An 18,757-nucleotide genomic window follows, 5' to 3' on the forward strand; every position below is an offset into this window, starting at 1 on the left:
CTCAAGGGTCTGGAATTGCTGTAGGCTTATACAAGGTGGAAACAGAGAGAGAAGTCCATGGTACCTGTGGGACAAGGAGTCGGGTGTTTGGTTATGAGAACAGTAATATGGAGATTATATAGATTTCATGCATTGACTTAGGTGTGAAGAGCTACACATCCTTTTAGCGAGCAGCAGCTGCTTTTTGCGGGCATGATTTCTCAGGCAATGTCTGTATCACCTGGTTCTCCTCTCCCATCACCAGCTGAGCTGCAGCCGTGCAGGGACGCAGTCCATCGCTGCTGTGCTTGCTCTGCCCCGTCCCCGTTAGCCAGGCGCTGCACCCAGCTCTGACAGCCGCTTTAGCTCTGCGGCCCCCGCCCTCCCTGCTCTGCCGTCTCCCCAGCAAAGGCTCCCACCTGATCCTGCCGCAGCTCTGGCTTTGCCTCCGCTAAGACCTCCCCACTCCTCCCCATGCTATGACAGGCCTGCAGCACTAATCAACACCATCTCCCAGGCCAGTTTTCTTCCCTTTTCCACCAGAGCAACCCCTTGGCCTCGCTTCCCTCTCACCCATCCAACACAGCTCTGCCACTCCAGCCCTCACTCCCAGCCCAGTTGCTCCCATCTGTTTTTCACCGTGCAACCTTTTCTTTAGCCTTAAACATTCCTTCTGCCCCCGGTTCACCATCTCCTTGCCTCTGCTGCACGTGCTGGGCTTTTCATTTTTCCTCATGCGCATACTTTTGATACACACAGTCATTCATCACTATCTATTTGAGGCAGCTGTACAGAAACAGAATGTGCAGGTACTTAAACTTTGCTCCTCGTCCCCTACCACCCTGCTGACTTCACCCACCCAGTTCTTGGGAGCAAAAAGGCCTTTAGCAGAATTTATTTTTCTCTCTCTGACATTTGTTTAGATGAAACGTGCACAGAAACTGGCTGATTTCACCTGCACTGAAACCTGCAGAGCAATATGCATGAACTTTGGTGAATGAGACATAAGATTAAACCTTGCTAGCAACCCCCTGCCCCCCAGCTTCCAAGGTAACCAATATTGTCTGAAGCCCTTACCTAACTGTAAGGAAGCACTTATTACTGACGTGACCCAAATATCCCAAAATACACAGTGTAAACAAAGACAATATCACACCCCATCAGTTTGCACCTTTATTTTTAAAAAATGAAATAGTCAAAGTACTTTCTTTTTCAAATATCGACACATAATATATTAACTTTTAATATTTACAGCGTGTTGCTGGGATGTTCTTGTAGAAAATGCATGCTTCTGGTCTGAAACCCAGAGCAAAATGCATCAGACCATTTAACTGCAGCCATATAACATAAACCTGTACAGTATCCAGTCACTATTCAGCACAGGAGTTAGAGCAGGAATAAAAAAATTGGGATCTATTGTTTCCTAGCAACGAGGCTGAGGCCATTATAACACAATTTCTGTAAGATCAGAACCTCTAACTGGTGTTAGACAAAAACAGAAGATCTTGGCATACATTGTAAACATTTTTACTGTTGATGAGAAAGCTAAAAAGGAACGTTACTTTGACATATATCGTATGCTATGCTTCTCTTTCTTGTTTATTGACAATTCTGCCCGAAGAGTATGAAGATTTTAATGTTTTATCATGGTTCATACAAGTAAAATATTGTCAAGGACACGATCTGATATACTAACATTTATTAAAAGGCTAAAGTCCACCACGAGATCTAAGGAAAAACTGGAAATTGTCAAACACGTTTCCTTAGACAAATGACGGCAGGTGACAAATGCCCGGACACACACAGCGAGCCCGACTCCATCATTCCCGGTTTCTGCCGAGGAGCGACGCCTCTGACAGCCAGGGTGCCTTCGACCTGGTCACGTCTTGTATTGAGTACGGGTTTAAAATAACAGTCAGCGTCCGACAGGGAAAACCCTCCCCTGCCGGGGATGTGCTGAGCTCCGGCAGCTCGGGCTCAGCCAGGACCTGCTCTAAATCCCTCCTAAGCCACTGGGCCTGGCTTCCCGCAACACTGATCATGGGGAGAGGCTGCGCCCAGTGCCCGGAACCCAGAGCAGGCAGGTAAGGTGGGAATACCCAGCGGTGCGTCGACCAGGTCATATATATTTATTTGGCTATGTTCTACATAGATATTTATATATATATATTTATACCTTTGAAATGTTCTAGATCTGCTAAATCAATATGAAAGCAAAGGAAACATTACATGTACACACTGGCTGTCATAAAAAATATAGCACGTATTTCTGATGGTAGGTATTTGCTACAGGATAGTGTGCAATAGTGGTATTTTATTTTATTTTATTTTATTTTATTTTATTTTATTTTATTTTATTTTATTTGTTATTTTATTTTATTTTATTTATTTATTTTTTCACCTTCAGAAACTTGTTTGCAGTGCAGAACACTAGCATCAAATTATCTGATCTAAATAACCGTATAAATTTCCATGCTGTTATTTTTCTTTTTTGCTTTTTCTCTTTTGGGTGTCTAGGTTATAGTGCAAAATCAAAAAAACCCAAACAAAACAAAAACCAACCAACCAACCAACCACAAAAACAACAAAAAAAGCTGAGAAATTGGTCTAACTACTAGGGAAAAAAAATGGAGACTGAAATACTCCCTGCCTCCATCTGAGGTTGTTCATGAACAAGATGGTCCAAAGCTCTTTGTTTGCTCCAGTTCTCATAAATCACTGCTGGCTGGCCCATGTGGAACTATGATTTCCTTTTCCAGCGCTCTTTCAGAAATAACCTGTTTCTTCAGCACTGCCACCTCAACACAACATTTTTATTCAGTTTCCTAAATTTCTGAAACTGTTACAATGAAGGCATTTTTTTGCTTTTGTAACCGGGCCGTGTAATGTCATGTTTCTTTACACATCCATATTCTCCTACGAAATACCGTTCAAAAATGTACCTTAGACTGCACCCAGGAACTGGGAAAATGCCAAATCTACTTTCAGTGACAAACTTGTAACACATTTCACTCTTTGACCTTTTGGCATAATATGAGAACAACAATAATCAAGGCAGTATTAAAAAACACAGCTGTAGGTAATACAAAGTGCATTTCCTGCATATAATACAAATATAATTTTAAGAAACTAAAGGCACAAGCTAACTAAATATGTATTACATACTAGAAATGCACAGTTCAAGGTATTCTAATAGCTTCAAATATTTGTTTATAATGGATATTTAAAGCAGTTTGAAAATGATACCTCATCAGTGAATTGCAAAAAAGTATAATTGCTTAAAATATAAGTAAAATAGACTCTAATATTGACATCTTGGATCAGTGATAAAATACATCATCACATTTATGAATGCACTCTCTATATACAATTAATAAATTATTCTTCCATTGATTAAAAGCGTATTAGAGGCTCAAGGATTTGAAGGTCCATTTTTAGGCTGGTGTGGAGGTATTCAAATTCTCCATGATCGTATGGAAAATTATGGAAATCAGAGCTGTCACACCTGGGCGTTGTCAGCTCCTAATTCTGTACGTTAGTTAATGATGAGCCCGATCAAAATGTGGATGTGCGGATTTTGGTCCACAGTTCCCCCTGGCTGGGGAGTAGAGGGAGGTTTCGGGGGCTGGGCTCAGCCTGACCCTGCACCCCCAGAGCTGCGCTGGCTCCCGGGGAGCCCAAGGGACAGAGATGCTCATGGTGTGAGGCTGGGACCCGGGTCCAAATCCCCGCGGGGTTCAGGTCCAGGTGCCAGCTCAGGCTCATCTCCAACTTTGGTACAGTCTGCTCCACTTGCCCAAAAACAAAGGAAAAAATAAAACTGGGAAGAAAGGAAGAAAGACAAAGAAAGCGCTTTGTTGGCTTCCGTAAATATGAGCAGAAATCATTTCAACATATTTACTATGTCTGTTTTGAAAGAAATGTGCAGTAACATCACTGTTACAGATACACAGGCTCTATAACAAGACTTCTAGCTCCTTCTGAAAGTCAGTAAAGGAAATCTGCTGCCTTGTGCCCCACCTTCTTATGTGCCCTCCCTTCCCTCCCAAAAATCAGGTCTTTTAAAAATGACAAGCTGAAAGAAGGATCACCTACTCTGCTATGAAATAACTGTGCCAGCAGCGCATGATACCTTGGGAAATAAAAATTTCTGCCCATGCAATATAATGCTTTTCTATGTGCTCTAGATATTGAGCTGAAAAGTGAAGAGTCATCCCCAAAATGTTCTACGTAATCACCATATTTACTATCCACACTTAGGGTCATCAACTCCCAACCCACCAAGCTTCTTCAGACTCGAGAAAATGAATAATACAACAGGATTATTAATTTGAGATGAAGAGAATGTGATGCCTAAATCCAACAACACTGCGATTTCCAAATGGTCTGTGAAAGATGAGTCCTGGCCCCACGACTAGAGACAGGTCGGGTCCTGCACGGCTTGTTGTTCCCGCACTCTGTGGGCCCCCCAGCTGCACAACGAGAGGTGTCACAAAGCTCCGAGTTAAAGCCTTGGGTGCTCACAAAGCCCTTCTTTGGCCACCCCGACACCTGGCTGGAGCCCAGGGCCGCGGGGCCACCCTGCACCCCCCCACCAGGATGGTTGGCAGCTCCACGTGTGCTGCCGGGCTCCAGCAGAACCCAGTGTCGAGGGAAACCTCAGGTGAGAGGCCCCCACGGGCACAACGGAGACCCAACGTGATGTCCACCACTGAGAGGCCGAGGGGTGGCTACAGCCGAGCAAAGCTACAGTCCACACAGGAGAGCTGTTCTGTGCTGAATCCAGTTCAAGCCAGGCTTCCCAGGTTAGAAAATCCCTCAGGTCACAGCTGTGAGGAATGACATGTGTGGGGCTGGCAAGCAACTACAAAGGTTCCATACACAGTCTGGTTTCTGTGCGCGATCCCTTACGGGAGATCTCACTGGGATAAAAACTACCCAATAAACAAGGGTTGCAGAATCAGGCTCTGTAACCTTTTAAATAATTGGTGAGTTATTAAATCAACGACAACAAAAAAGTTGTGTTTAGAAGAAGAAGGCAGAGCACGCTGGGCTCCCCCCACCCCGCGGGGCCGTGCGGCGTCAGCCCGGGCACCTCGTGCGCAGGTCGCGCTGCTCAGCTGTCAGGACTCTGCTTCTGACTTGTTTGAATACTGCCACACAAGAACTAAAAATCGTCACTATCATCTCTCAAAGAGTTAAACGAACAATATTAAAATACCATCTTCTGTCACATTTAAAGGCAGTTGGATATGTTTTTTTTCCTCTATATTTATATATACAGAGTTCTGATCTAGAAAAACCAATACAATAAACCATTTTACGTTTAAAAACAGGCAGTCTTTGGTGACGCAAGGGCAGAGATTTTCTTTGTTACCTTCTGCCTATTTCACTCTGTCTCATAAAGTGAATATTATTGGCACTGTCAGAAAGTTCGAGATACTGCTCCACAGACAACACAAAATATCCATCGTAGCCTTGTACCCGCCCAGTGCTTAAAAGCTGCTGTTTCTCTCCATCTGTCCATGCCCTGATACCTTCTTCCCCCTCCTGCAGTCGCCTCTGTTCCTTAGTCCAGGCCTGAGCCACAGCTCTCTGTCTGGCTATCTCCAAGACATGGTTCTTCTCTTCTTCCACCGTTGTTCCATACCGGACGTTGAAGCACAGCGCGCCGTGCTGGAGCTGGATGTCAGCAAAGCGTCTAGTCCTTCCATTGATCACAGAAGTCATCTGTGACACCGTGACGTTGACGCCGTTCTCCAAGATGCGTCGTCCTCCGGTGTTGCCGATTAGGGCCAAATCTTCTTCCAAAGACCCCAGTTTGATGAAGTAATGAGTGTCTCGGCCCTCTATGGTGAAATGCAGGTTCTCCAGATAGTGAGCGTTGTTGAGGATGGCAGCAATGCGCCGGCTGTCCTCGTTAGCCACGCCTATCACATCAGCTGTCACTATTCCATCCTTGATGGCGAATTTGATGCCTTTTCCAAATACTGAAGGAATAGCTGCGAATCTTGCTTGCTTCACACCCTCATAGCACTTGCCATCACTATACCGGGGTGTCATAGGAAGCTGATCCAAGGATATAAAGTTTCGGAGTTGCTTTTGTAGCTCACACTGAATACCCAGGATAGTCTGGAAAAGAAATTACCAATAGTTTGCAGGTGAGGCACCTTGCAGATCATTATAGTGTTTCACAGACCATACTAATCTCTTAATTGCTTAGAATGGATCTTCAATTCATTTGGAAAACATTGTGCACATCTACAAAGCCTGGGTATATGCACAGGCTTTCTAATATCCTACGGTATTGCTTTCTGTCTCTTGGAGTCCTTTGTTTCTAGAAAGCAAATGGAAAATGTGTTCACCACAAATGCTATTTTCGTATTTATTCTTCCTTTTTTTTTCCTTCCTTCCCCCTTGAATTGTTACTCTTAATGGCAGGTCTATTGACTCTTAGGTGTGGGGAAAACTGAACTCAAAGCTGTGCTCTTTCATATGATTCTATGCTTAGTCTCTGTGCTTCTAATTATGTCTTTTGTTATATAGCAGTAACAGTTTTTATAGCCCATTCTTTAAGATAAGCAGGCTGTGAAGGTCTCAAGGCACTAGAAAAATAGGAACCCATCTGTAGATCTTGCTCCCCATCAAGGCTAAAAACCAATCTCACTCCAACCGTCTATTTGTTTTTTAACACTATACCTATCACTACACCTTCTTTTGTGCCTTTGTAATAGCTTCTTTAATATCATAGAGGAAATTTTATATGGACATGCTCCTACATCTGGAATGAGCTCTGACCCTCCAGCCCTCTGCAACTTGTGCAGTCATTTGTGCATAGGAAAAAAAGTGTGTTAAATGGTACGAACGTGAACTCGCAACACGTTATACTTCCTTTTCCTGAGTACATCACAGGAAAGGCATCTTTTCTCTCTCATCTTTGCAAAATCATATTTCCTTGTTAACAGATACTCATGTGGTCAAATGCAAAACATGAACAGCTGCTCAGAATATTGGTAGTTGGTCCCGTTGCAGTTACATTGATTGCTAGACCCTGGTAGCTGCTGCCCGACTCTTCTTTACTGAAAATAAGCCCTGGAGAAAGGTTGAGTTATATAGATCCTCCTTCAAATCCATAGCAAAAGTTCTGTTTTCCTGCACTAATTACGCAGAGGTAAACAGCTGCAAAGTTCCTTCACTGTGTTGCTAAAAGTTGTTTCTTAAAACTCTTCTCCACACTGATGCCTGTACATAATGTGAAAACATTCAAGTTTTGAGCATTGTTAGACTATTTGCCTTGTCTATTACGTAGAAAGATAGTCACACTGTTTCCTTCATTTCAAGTATTTTCTAATCAAATTCCATAATTTAGTATTAGAAGCAGTGGAACAGAGTTTCTGCTCACCTTTCCAGGATCCCACTCTTGGGTTTTTGTTTGAAGCTGCAGAAGTTCGTATGTTGTCTCCAAAGCTTCTATCTCTGGTTTTGGGAATCCAGGTAGTACGTTGTGCAGCTGGAAACCAAACAGCTCTAGCCAACTTCCGATGTCTATAAAACAAGAAAAAGATATGGGCAATAAGGAACAAAAATCCTACAAAATGTGAGGGTAGTCTGCAGAAATCCCAGCTATGCAGAAATAATGATTTCACATCAATTTATGTTATCACTACTGGCTAAAGCATTTATCGTAGCAAATAAATTATTCAATTTCAAAGCATAGCTATACTGAAATCAATAGTGTAACTTCTAACTATTTAGAGTGGAAAAATTCTAATTAAGTTGCCTCCATTCTTCCCTTAATTTTAGCACTTAGAAAAGCAGAAGAAACAACTATTAATTATTTTCTTGTTTATATAAAGGCTATAGAAAACAGATGAAGCTCAGTAAGATGTTATCTACTAAAGAAGTTACTTTAATCTATGCAAGATTAGAGCCGAATATTAACTTTGGATGTGTGTAAAAGATTTCTGGAGTCTTGAATCCACACCAGAACTCGATGATCAAAAGTTCTATTTTCATGAGAAACACGTTACTTTTACCTGTTGTATACTTAGCAACATCTTGGATTCTGCCGACTGGGTAATTATTTTCAAATGAGTAGAGATTAAATGGTTGTGGAACAGCATTCAGATGTTTCCATATATGATGATTTGGTGTCGTCCACCGACCAGCAATGACATCATAGTCCCGCTGACCTAGATGAACTAATTTTGTAAGAGAATCATAAAGACCTCCATGAAAACCAATGATAACCTGGAAATCTGGATTAGTGTCTTGGTAGATCTCTCCATATGGGGTGTACAAAATTTCTTTTATGACTTGGCCCCGACTGCTAAATACAGCTAGAGGTGTTCCAGTGTTATCACAGGCAACATAATATTCTTCTCCACTGCTTAATTCCATTGCAATGAGATGACCTTGAAGATCATAATACAGGGATGTTATTTCTGAGCTAGTATGATTGTACAAGTGAGTAACTCTTATTGGGTTGGAGAGATCAGCATAGAAGAACTGTAAGTGCTGTCCTAGGCTTGATTTGCTTGCAACTCGTCTTCCAAGACCATCATAACAGTATTGCACCGTCCAGCCAGCCACTTTGTTGTACGCTTTGCTCAGCAGACCGTTCGAGTTGTACTCAAAGATCTCATTGCCTCTTTGCCTGAGAAAACCATCTTCATCCATTTTATATTGAATTTCTCCAAGTCTGGTAATGCGATCTCTCAGATCGTATCTCAGAGGAGTGAGGCGTGCACTGTTTCCATGGCTCAGCAAGTTGATGTTGCCGTTAAGGTCATAGCTGTAGCGCCACTGAGTTTTATCATTCACAGACACAGTCTGAAGTTGACCATCAGCATCATATTCATAGAAATATCTTGTTATATTGGCATCTACACCTACACGTATATCACAGATCACCATACGACCCATATTATCATACTGGATGGTCATCCAGTAAGCGATAGACTTGAGAATTTCGTATTGTACTTCAATCACCTGACCATTGGCACTAAAAATTTTAGTATGTTTCATCACAGTGGTGGTTATAACTTGGTTTAAATCATAATTAATTACACTGAATTTTCCAAATTGTTCAGTCCTGCCAGAAACATCGACATAACGGTACAGGTCTATGGGAAGAGGCGTCTCGTTTATCATGGCCTGCATGCTTGTGACACGGAAGTTGTTGTAGCTGTAGTCGAATCTGGCGTTTACAAGCCCTTCTTCACTAAACCTGAAGATTTGGCGACCAATAAGTGGACCTGTCCAAAACAAACAGCGGAAAGAGGAAAAGCAAGAAAAAGAATGAATTATGTCCACAGTATACATACCCTACAGATCTAGCACATACCGGGGATGAACTCATTGCCTGATAGCCTTATTGCTACTTGACTGTCCCAGAAAATACCATTAACTAAGAAACTGTTAGATTATTCTCTTATAAACCATTATTAATGCTTGCTCTACAAAATACTTCTATTTTATTAACATTTGTTTAAATCAATGTTATTTTATTCATTATTATGATTTCTGTTTACTTACAAGATAACTCAAAATTTATTTCACATGGTGATTTCCTTCCTCATATAAACAGTCCTTTTGAATTTATGTTATATTATGGTATAAATGGGGAAACTTGGAAATACAAACAATAAACCAACTTGATTTAGTATTTAGCAAATATCCACACAGTGGAAGAAAAACAATCAAACATTATAAGAGCTATTCCATACCAAGCAATAAAAAGAAAACTGTATTTCAAATGGGACAGCTATATATGCCTATGGACACAGACACAGAGATATACACACATATTTTTCTTTTGAAACATAAAATATTGAACTTGTAGACATAAAAATAATGGCATTTCATGCCAAGTAACTGCAGGATCAGGGCCAAAAACTTTAGCAAATAGTAACGTTTACACAAACCTGTTTGTCTGTATCTGATGGTACAGATGAACCCATCATGCATTAAATGTATTGTCTTAATAACCCCAGAAGACTCCTCGTAGGTGAACGTGACTTGTGTAGTATCATAAAGAATCTCGGAAAGTCGGGACTGTTTGGTGTATTTGTAAAGGACTCTGCGTCCCGTCCCAGGATACAAGGTTTGCAGAAGCCGTCCGTCCCTGGCGATGTCCTGGATGAAAGCCGCGTGGCTGTCTGGAGGGGTGTAGATGTTGCGGTAGTACCCGACGGAGAGCATGGTCTGCAGGGCATGGCGCACCATGCTGGGCATGGTGACGGACAGCAGGTAGTCGGACTGGTCGTACTCAAAGATGTAGCGGCGCTGGCTGTGCAACAGCAGCATCACGGACTGCAACCAAATAGGAACGGCAGAGTCAGCGGCTGATCAAGGACATGATTATTCATCTACTGAGTGCCTGAAGGTTAAGGAAACACTGAAACAACCATTCACTTGTGTAGTTTGCTCCTACTGTCTATACAATTCCACATGAAGCTTTCAGCTCCAGGAGACCTGGCCAGCAAGTTGGTACAAAACAGGTGGAGAATTATAATAAGTCTAGAGGTAAGGACCTCCAAACTAGAAGGCAGATGTAGCTCTCAGTAGCATTTCAGTCTCATGCTGACTTGCTATGTTGCTTTGAAATATTTAGGTCATCCTCCCAGAAAGCAAAACCAGAGGGAACCTCTTTCTCACACACAGGCAGAGCATCTGCACCAGCAGCTGTTTCCAGAGGAGGCGGAAAAGGGAAACTTGTAATGGTGCGTACAAGGGGTTGCCACTCTGCATATCTCTAGCACAAACCTACCCCTTTTTCTGTATGTCTTATATTAAATGCATGCTGGCCCAGAGGACACAGCATCTTCATGCTTACAGATGGATTAAAATAGTCTACAGGTTCTTTGGTGTGACTACTATCTCTGGTTTTCAACATTTACAAAGGATAGAATCTCTACACAGGCACTTGGTATTTGTTCTGTGTTGGTTAATTGTGGCTGGTCAATGAAATCTGATTTGTTTGTTTGGCAGATGAATGTGCAAGCATGGCAGACATTTTTCTGTGCAAACTGAAAGTTTGGCTTCTGGAAGACTTGGCACCAACCATTTGCCAAGTCACAGAGTACAAGCCCACTGGTGACCAGTCACCGTTGAAACGAGCATAATGAAAACACAGAGTGAAAATCTGTGGAAGAAGTTTGTAGCCTTCCCCCAGCTCCAGAAGGAGGTTTGGCTGGACCAGAGCACAGAACGTCCTTACACGGCTGCCCGAGCTGGGACGGGCTCTGACACCGCGCAGCTCCGAGCTCACAGCCCAAAACTGCCGCACACAAGAAAATCTGCCAGGCTCCTGCACGACTGAGACATCATGCAAAAACAAGTCTTATGAGGAACTATGTGGCTGCTTTTTCACAGAACACTGAGGAAAGAAATCAGAAAAAAAAGGTTTTTTTCTCTCTAAACTCAAAAATCTTCTCTGGGAAAAAAACATAAAGAGCTCAGCCTCAAGATACGTTAACACTGGCCCCAAGCCACTTTGCCCTGACAAATAAAAGGAGTGCTTATTCAAGGACCAAAGATAGGCTAAGCCTTGGCCATCCTCTCTGCACCCCCAGCCCTCCCAAGATGTATTTCTTCCTGCCCTTGGTGACAGACACCTGTCACCTGGACACAAGCCAGTGAGCACCAACATGTGCCACTCACAAGTCACCCTCTGCCAACTGGTGACGACAGACCTGTGCAGCGAGCTCGTTCTGATCGCTTTATTGCTGCTCTGCCAAGCATCTCCAACATGTACAGCGTTTATTTTGTTTTCAACTCCAGTCAAGAGTCCCCAGTCTGCAGTAAACCACTGGCTGAACTCTCTCCCAGCGCTGATGTGACGCCTCTCTCTATATACTGCTCCCGGGCCTGTTTTTAAGCTGTCTGCCATTGACAAAGTATGAATAACAAGATCAGAAACATCTCTAATATAACTTTAGTGCCCCTGTGTGCTATTTTTACAGCACTTTGTGGCTTTTCCACTTTTGTCCAGGATAGTAAAAGGATAGACAGTACAAGGGTAGGAGACTTAGTATCCTCTCCAGCCTATTAGAGGAGACCATAAAGAGACAGAGAAAAAACCCCATAAATTCGCAATTCATCCTAATAATATTATAATAGATTTTTCAACTTTGCACAAATTGGGTTCTAATTGTTTTAAAGAATTTCAGAGGGAAGCTCACAAAACATCCAAAAAACTGTCATTTTATAAAAGCAACCACAGCCTGGTCAACCATGAAACGCTTGATGCCCCGTGGGATATGGAGACAAACAGCCCATGGCAAGTGCTTGGGGTTCTACTGGGGATGGAAATGCTGAGCATCACCACTAGATGTCATTCCCGTCCAACATACACACGCAGCCACTCATCTGTTTTGTCTGGTGGTAAAGGAGAGGAGATTTTATAACACCATTAACTAATTGAAGAAAGTGACAAAAACAACAGGAACTGAGTCTCATTAGCAAAAAATATTTACAGTGCTACTATCATAGTGCTTTTTAAAACTCAAACTATTTGGGCTAATTTTGGACGGGGTAGAGATTTTTGAAGATGTACAATTAACACATCAAGTGCTAAAAAATGAAGAATTAAATAACTATGAACTGGAAGCAAACTATATAATTGATTTTTTGATAAAAGGAATCATTGGGTCTTATGAGGTTTCAGGAAGCCTTTAGGAATCATTACACAATTAACGCAATGAGTTATTGACTTTAATGGAACCACAAAACGATATTTCAATGTCTAATTTTGACAGTGAATTCATCTTTCTTTGGCACAAGGAACAAACAGTACATTAAATAGCTGGTAGATTATGTCCATGGTGTGTCTGACTTTCAATAACTTTAAAAACAAGTTAGAGCATAACCCAAGCCTGGTGCTACACCTGAACCAGTAAGGCTTTTGCTATTTGCTTCTACAGGATCAGGATTTGGCCACTTACGTAGAATTCCAGAATGACAGTTTTAAGTTATATGACTTTATTTATAAGCTCATAATAAACGAAGAACAGATAAAGTGGTTTGGAAAGATAAGAAGCATACATCTTTCCAAAATCTTGGTCCATTGCACCCAAAGAAAATATAAAAGAACCTCCAAAAGGCACATTGCCCGAATATTTGAAAGCTGTACTAAATGCTTGTTTACTTGCAATTTGCAGAAAAGCATACAGACAAAAGAAGCCCTGACAAATTTATCTGAAGCAAACTTCTGAAGCTTCTAGGGTCTGCCAATCTTTTTAACATGTGCAAGAACCATACTGCATGCAGACAAGGAAGGAATCGCATTTTTATGCATTCTTCAGTCTAAATAATTTTTTTCTCTGGGTTAGGTTTCGTTTTTTTTGAGGATCAAGCTTAAATACATTCAAAATAAGTACAGCAAAGTTTATCTTAAAAGTACACATTTTGAACTCCAAAATATATAAATAACTTCAAAGTGATTGGATTTCCTGCGTGTAATACCCCCTATCAGTTTCACCTCACCTGCCCCCTCCCAGTCTTTCCTGTGCTTAACAGGTTCAGAGAAACATTCTGCAAACTCAGGGTGTATTAGATAGTCCAAGATGTTGCTATTTAAAAATAAAACAACCACTATTTGAATACAATTTCACACTAAATTATGAAAGCTTTAAAAATACAGATTGGCTTTTTGGTTTTGAAAGACAAGACCAAATGAGATGTCTCTATGGATGCTGTTCTTCCTCAGTCTGTAAAACACTTGTTCCCCCATTTTGTGACCATTATCCATAGACATAAATGAAAACTACAACACTCAGGCAAGTTAGACACAAAAAGCAGAATGATAATTCCTTTTATATTAATGTATGGCTCTCATAAATACTGAAATAATCTTTCTCCTCAACAGGATCAATCCCTTTTTTCATAGCACAGCACTGATTAGGTGCAGGTTTGTAACCACTGGCTCAACATTTTGGCTTGAAAGAATGGTGTTTGTGGGGAGCAAAAAGTTCCCTTTCAGTGACTGTTACATTTCTGACTATGTTATACAGAGCAGCAACATGTTTTTCAGCAGTGAGAGTGTCCGTTGTTCACCTGAACTTGCACTGAGACCAATAAGTTATTTTTACCTACCAAATAAACAAATCGGAGATGCTGATAACTTTCTTCAGAACGATGGTGGGATTGAATGGATGACATGTAAGTCTCAGCATGTTCAGAGACATCTTAATCTACTTATGTAATTGTATGTATTTTCTGTTTAAAAAGTCTGAAATACTCTTCCAAGAGGTAGCATTATAACACAGTTCACAATATAATATCTATTTCAAAACAAATATTTTTGCTTGGTACAACAATCTGCTTTTAAAATGATTTACCTTTTCTAAATATGTGTAACTCCATATTTTACCATCCGCCCATGTTCTGGAAATTATGTTCCCACTTGGATCATACTCCATTTTCTCAGTCCACGTTCCTCTTTGGATATAGGTGACTAATCCAGAATGTGAATATGTGATATTGACCTCATTGTACTTGCTGATGGGCGACCATAAAATTGGGCGTCCTGTCTGGTCATACATAATCCGAAGAGTGAATTTTCGATGATCATCATAAATCTTTCCTGTTCTGGTTACATGATCGAAATCAATGGAGAGCAGATTTCTGTTGTGGGCCTAACACAAAAATACAGTAAGGTAAGAAAACAGCACATCTTAAATGCAAATACTTCCATGTCAGATAAAAATGTGCAATGGTTTAACACTACAATGGAAAAATTAGGCCTCATTACAGACAAGAAAACATAAAAATATTCAGATGAGAAACAGAAGGATGAAGAAACAGAACGCTGCTTGCATTCACGGTTATCACACTTTGCATTACAGGATGCTTCCTGTTTCCATGTGCTAAACCCTCATCTCTGCTTTTGCCTTCTCTGAAGTTTTTCTTCTTCTCAGCTTTCATATCTCTGTGGATGGACTTTATGATTCCAGCCAAAGATGTGTAGTTAAGCCCACAAATTAACAATGATATCTACATTTGAGATGTGCAAAATTTGTTAAACTCACTGTGTAACAGAGCAACTGTGCTGTGATCTGTTAACATTTATGGTCCAATAGCAAGATGCAGAGGGGCAGCCCAATTCTCAATTTGAAATCAAGTTCAAAGCTGAGTCAGGTTGACAAAGACAAAATATATTTATCCAGTGCTCTCATCATCTGCCTCCTTACATCATTCAGTCACTGGGCAACCACTATTAAACTCCATTTAAATCAGAGATACAATTTAGGGAACCATAAAGCATTGTTCATTGACTTGTATTTCTCAGATCAATGCCCAATGCACTCGTGTTCATCTACTGTATTTTATCTAATCACTTGTATTAATTTATTCCAATTAATAACTTCCTGACGGCAGAGGTGGTGTCAGTACAGGTGCTCACAGAGTGCACAGCACTGAGACCTGGAGGCAGAGCTGTAAAGTAAATGGTTAAGAATACCTATTTAATAATTCAAGCTGTGATCATATGGTGGCAGTGATTAGAAAGAACTTTTTTTTCCTTCCTCCTTTCTCCTTTTAGATACAAAATGATCTGAAAATCTAGAAGAAGCAGGTGTTCTTTCTTCAACTACCATTCCTGGGGTTTTATATACACACATGTCTAACTTTAATAGTGTTCATTTACAATAGCTATAAAATACCTATATACCCCTGTAGACTGCTGTAACTATTACAATTTATGCTCTAATGATAGTTAAGGAGCTCATGTAAAATGTGATGCTCAGTTCAACTATATTTGCTTGTATACAGTCTGATAGATTAAGTTTATTTTATTTATTTGCAAACTTCGCGTAATTTCTCAAAACAAATCCTCTTGTGGTAAAATAACTGAAAAGCGAGCAGGGGTTATACCCTGGCTTATATTCATGTATTCTCTGTGTACATATTTAATGTTGTTATTGCTATTATTATTATTATTGTAGAATGCAGTTAGGGGAAAGAAAAGTCTTGAATACAAATTGCTTGAAATCTAAATTTCAGGCATGATACAAAAAATAATGAAAACCAGAGGCAGAATTTGCAGCAAAGTAGATAGCAGCAGTATTTGAGAGCTCGTGGAGCTAAAATAAGATTTGGATGGATGCCACTGCTTCCCCTACATTCCACATTCTGTGTCTCACTTATTCACTTCCTCAGATTTAAGTTAAATTTAACACCCTTCTCAAGGCGAGACAGGACAACACATGGGTAGTGGGTCTCAGCTCAACATTGCCACTGAAAAGTTGATTTCAAATCCCAGTGGCTTCTTAAAGATGACTCCTGCAACACACACAGAATGTAGTAAGGAGCTCCTGTGAGAGGCTGGAGCTCATGTGTTCTGTTGTAAGCCAGGGAAACTGGTTTCTGAAAGCAATGGCAGGTCAGAATTTCAGCCGATGAAAACAGGGAGAAAATTCAGCTGACTTCAATAATAATGTTAGTAGTGCATAAAAAAAATATTTATTATGTATTTTTAAACATTCATTGACTCCCATTAGTTTCACAGCTAGAAATTTTGCAGTGTAAATAATCCCAAAAATGTGCAGCTCTCTTGACTTTCATTCTTAAAACTAAACTGTCTACAATGTGTAAAACAGATGAGATGATTGTGTTGTTTCCTTGTATATGTTTTGATTTGAGTCAATGTAAACTGATACACACTGGCAGAGGATTTGTTCCTGTCATTAGAACTTGCCCTAAGACTGACAGATAAGGGGAGATCATTTGCTAAATGCAATAATAAACATAGCTGTCAAAGCCTGTATCTGCAGGACTTTTGAGTTGAGGCCAGTGAGTTACTCGCATTTTTTAAGTTAAAAAAAAAAAAAAAGCAAAAATAAGGAGACTGACCAAGCATTCAATTTTCAATTTGGTAGATATTCAGTTATAAAACCTGGACTGCATCCAATGCCAAGTTCTTCTAAGTTATGCAAAAGACAGGAGGGAACAGAGCTGCATTCTAATCAGTATATTACTATGCATCATGCTCATTGGTTTTAACAACAGCCTTTGCTTCGTTTCTAGAAGTCAATTAAAACAGCAGCTCAATTGATAAAAAAGAAGTCTTGGTAGATTAAGATTGATGTTAAAATGCCTGATCGTACATAGATTTATTATTAATATAAAATGCATACATGCCTACAGACTCATATACTTTCAGAAAGTGTCAGGGCAGGCAGTTCTGCACTTAAAGAAACCTGTGATTAATTCCTGTTTCCCTCATTGATTTAGATACTGAGACGAAGTTAGATGTCTGTTCTAGCATTTCAGTTCACTTACTCACTTTTGCTCTATTTCTGGAGCAAGGAATTCGCACCATGCAAAAAATCCCACTTTTTAAAACACAATGTTTACAGCATTATTCAGAACGTGCTAACAGTGGCCTCTTTCCAAAACTTGAAATAACACTACTAGAGTGATACGCTTTGAGGATGGCTGCCAATTGTGATTAAGAGTTAAAAATGTTAGGACCAGGAGAATGAAAAGCTTTCTTCTTCTCAACTAGGTCATCCTTTACCTCACCCAGTTACCCACCTTCTAATTTATACTTCTTAGCACTCAAAGCCGTTTGTTTCAGTGATGGCATCTCTAAGTAACATCTTTAAACCATATTTCTATGCTTTTTTTTTTCTTTCCTTTTCTTCTTCCCCTTCAGAAAACTCTTCCATTGTGCTGTGTTTTTTTTTCTTTAAATGATGGCTCCCACAAGTCTGCACATTTCCATTGAGAACTGGTCCAATCCCCAGAGCTTTTCTTTACATGTATTTTCAAAGTTCAGCATACTTCTTCCTGCCCTACATTGCAAGCTTTCTAACACATTTCCTATTATGCCAGTCATGGCATATTAAGCGTTTAAAAACTTTCTTTTTAAAATATGACTTACTAGAAGTTTTCAGAAGGTCCTGCCAGAACCTCATCCAGCATAAGGGCTTCTAATGATGCTATATTTTTTTTTTTCCCAGCAGTACTCAAGGACCTGTCAACAATAAGCCCTAAATCCCTTCATTAATTGGTGCAATACTTCAAACACACTATATGATGGTTTTTTTTGCTCCTGATGTCCTGCATATTTCCTTTAACCACCAAGTAAAGATAGCTGTCCCTGGGTAGATTCTGCTCCTCATTGCTTTCCTTGCCAGCTGCACTGTTCAGCTACCTCCTGAGACAGAGCTGTGAGGACTTACACTATGCCGGAGAGGGGCAGTCAGAAGATGGTCAAGAAAAACTAAATGAAGCTTTCCCCCACTTCCCATGTCCTAATAAAGTAACTGTGACTTCCCAATCTGAAAGCTGCCCGTTCAAACAGGTATTTCATATGCAGCGGCCAGTCTGTCCAGATCATCCAAGACTTGTGTTTTTGATTGGTCAGAGCAGTTGAAAATCAAACAGAAGATACACTTAAAACAATACACAGCAAATCATCACCAAAAGACAATACAGAGATTTTAATAACCATCTCTATATTTTCAGAGTGAACAGATATACCTACAGAGATAATTCCTATCCAGAAAGGCAATAGTTAATAAAGTAATATTTTTAAGGCCAAAATTTGCAGTCCTACTACTGGTACAGACATTTTAAGGGGTATTCAGTGAAAACCAGAACCGATTTCATGAAAAACCTGTTCTGCAAGGTAGCAGGTTCTTTGGGCCTTAGCGTTACTTAATTGAATGCTGAATGTTGACCATCTGTCATTGTAATCTATGAGTTCTCCTCACAGACAAATATAAACCACGGATGCAATGTTAAAGCATCTAGAGCCACAGCGTAACCC

General features: G+C 40.4%; 1 protein-coding gene across 4 annotated transcripts in view; it reads right to left on the bottom strand.

Annotated features, from left to right (window-relative positions):
* Positions 1-1,139: 1,139 nt before the first annotated feature.
* Positions 1,140-18,757, bottom strand: part of TENM1 (teneurin transmembrane protein 1) — a 322,407-nt gene continuing 304,789 nt past the window's right edge. For all 4 annotated transcript variants that reach the window (XM_071813435.1, XM_065846203.2, XM_071813434.1 and 1 more), the window contains 5 exons: positions 14,322-14,618; positions 9,906-10,293; positions 8,016-9,236; positions 7,382-7,524; positions 1,140-6,111 (listed from right to left, as the gene is read on the bottom strand). In XM_071813435.1, the coding sequence (XP_071669536.1) occupies positions 5,353-6,111; positions 7,382-7,524; positions 8,016-9,236; positions 9,906-10,293; positions 14,322-14,618 (2,808 nt within the window). In that variant the 3' untranslated portion in view covers positions 1,140-5,352. The remainder of the gene's footprint in view (positions 6,112-7,381; positions 7,525-8,015; positions 9,237-9,905; positions 10,294-14,321; positions 14,619-18,757) is intronic.

Source organism: Patagioenas fasciata, chromosome 11, assembly GCF_037038585.1.
Source record: "Patagioenas fasciata isolate bPatFas1 chromosome 11, bPatFas1.hap1, whole genome shotgun sequence".
NCBI classification, from domain to species: domain Eukaryota; kingdom Metazoa; phylum Chordata; class Aves; order Columbiformes; family Columbidae; genus Patagioenas; species Patagioenas fasciata.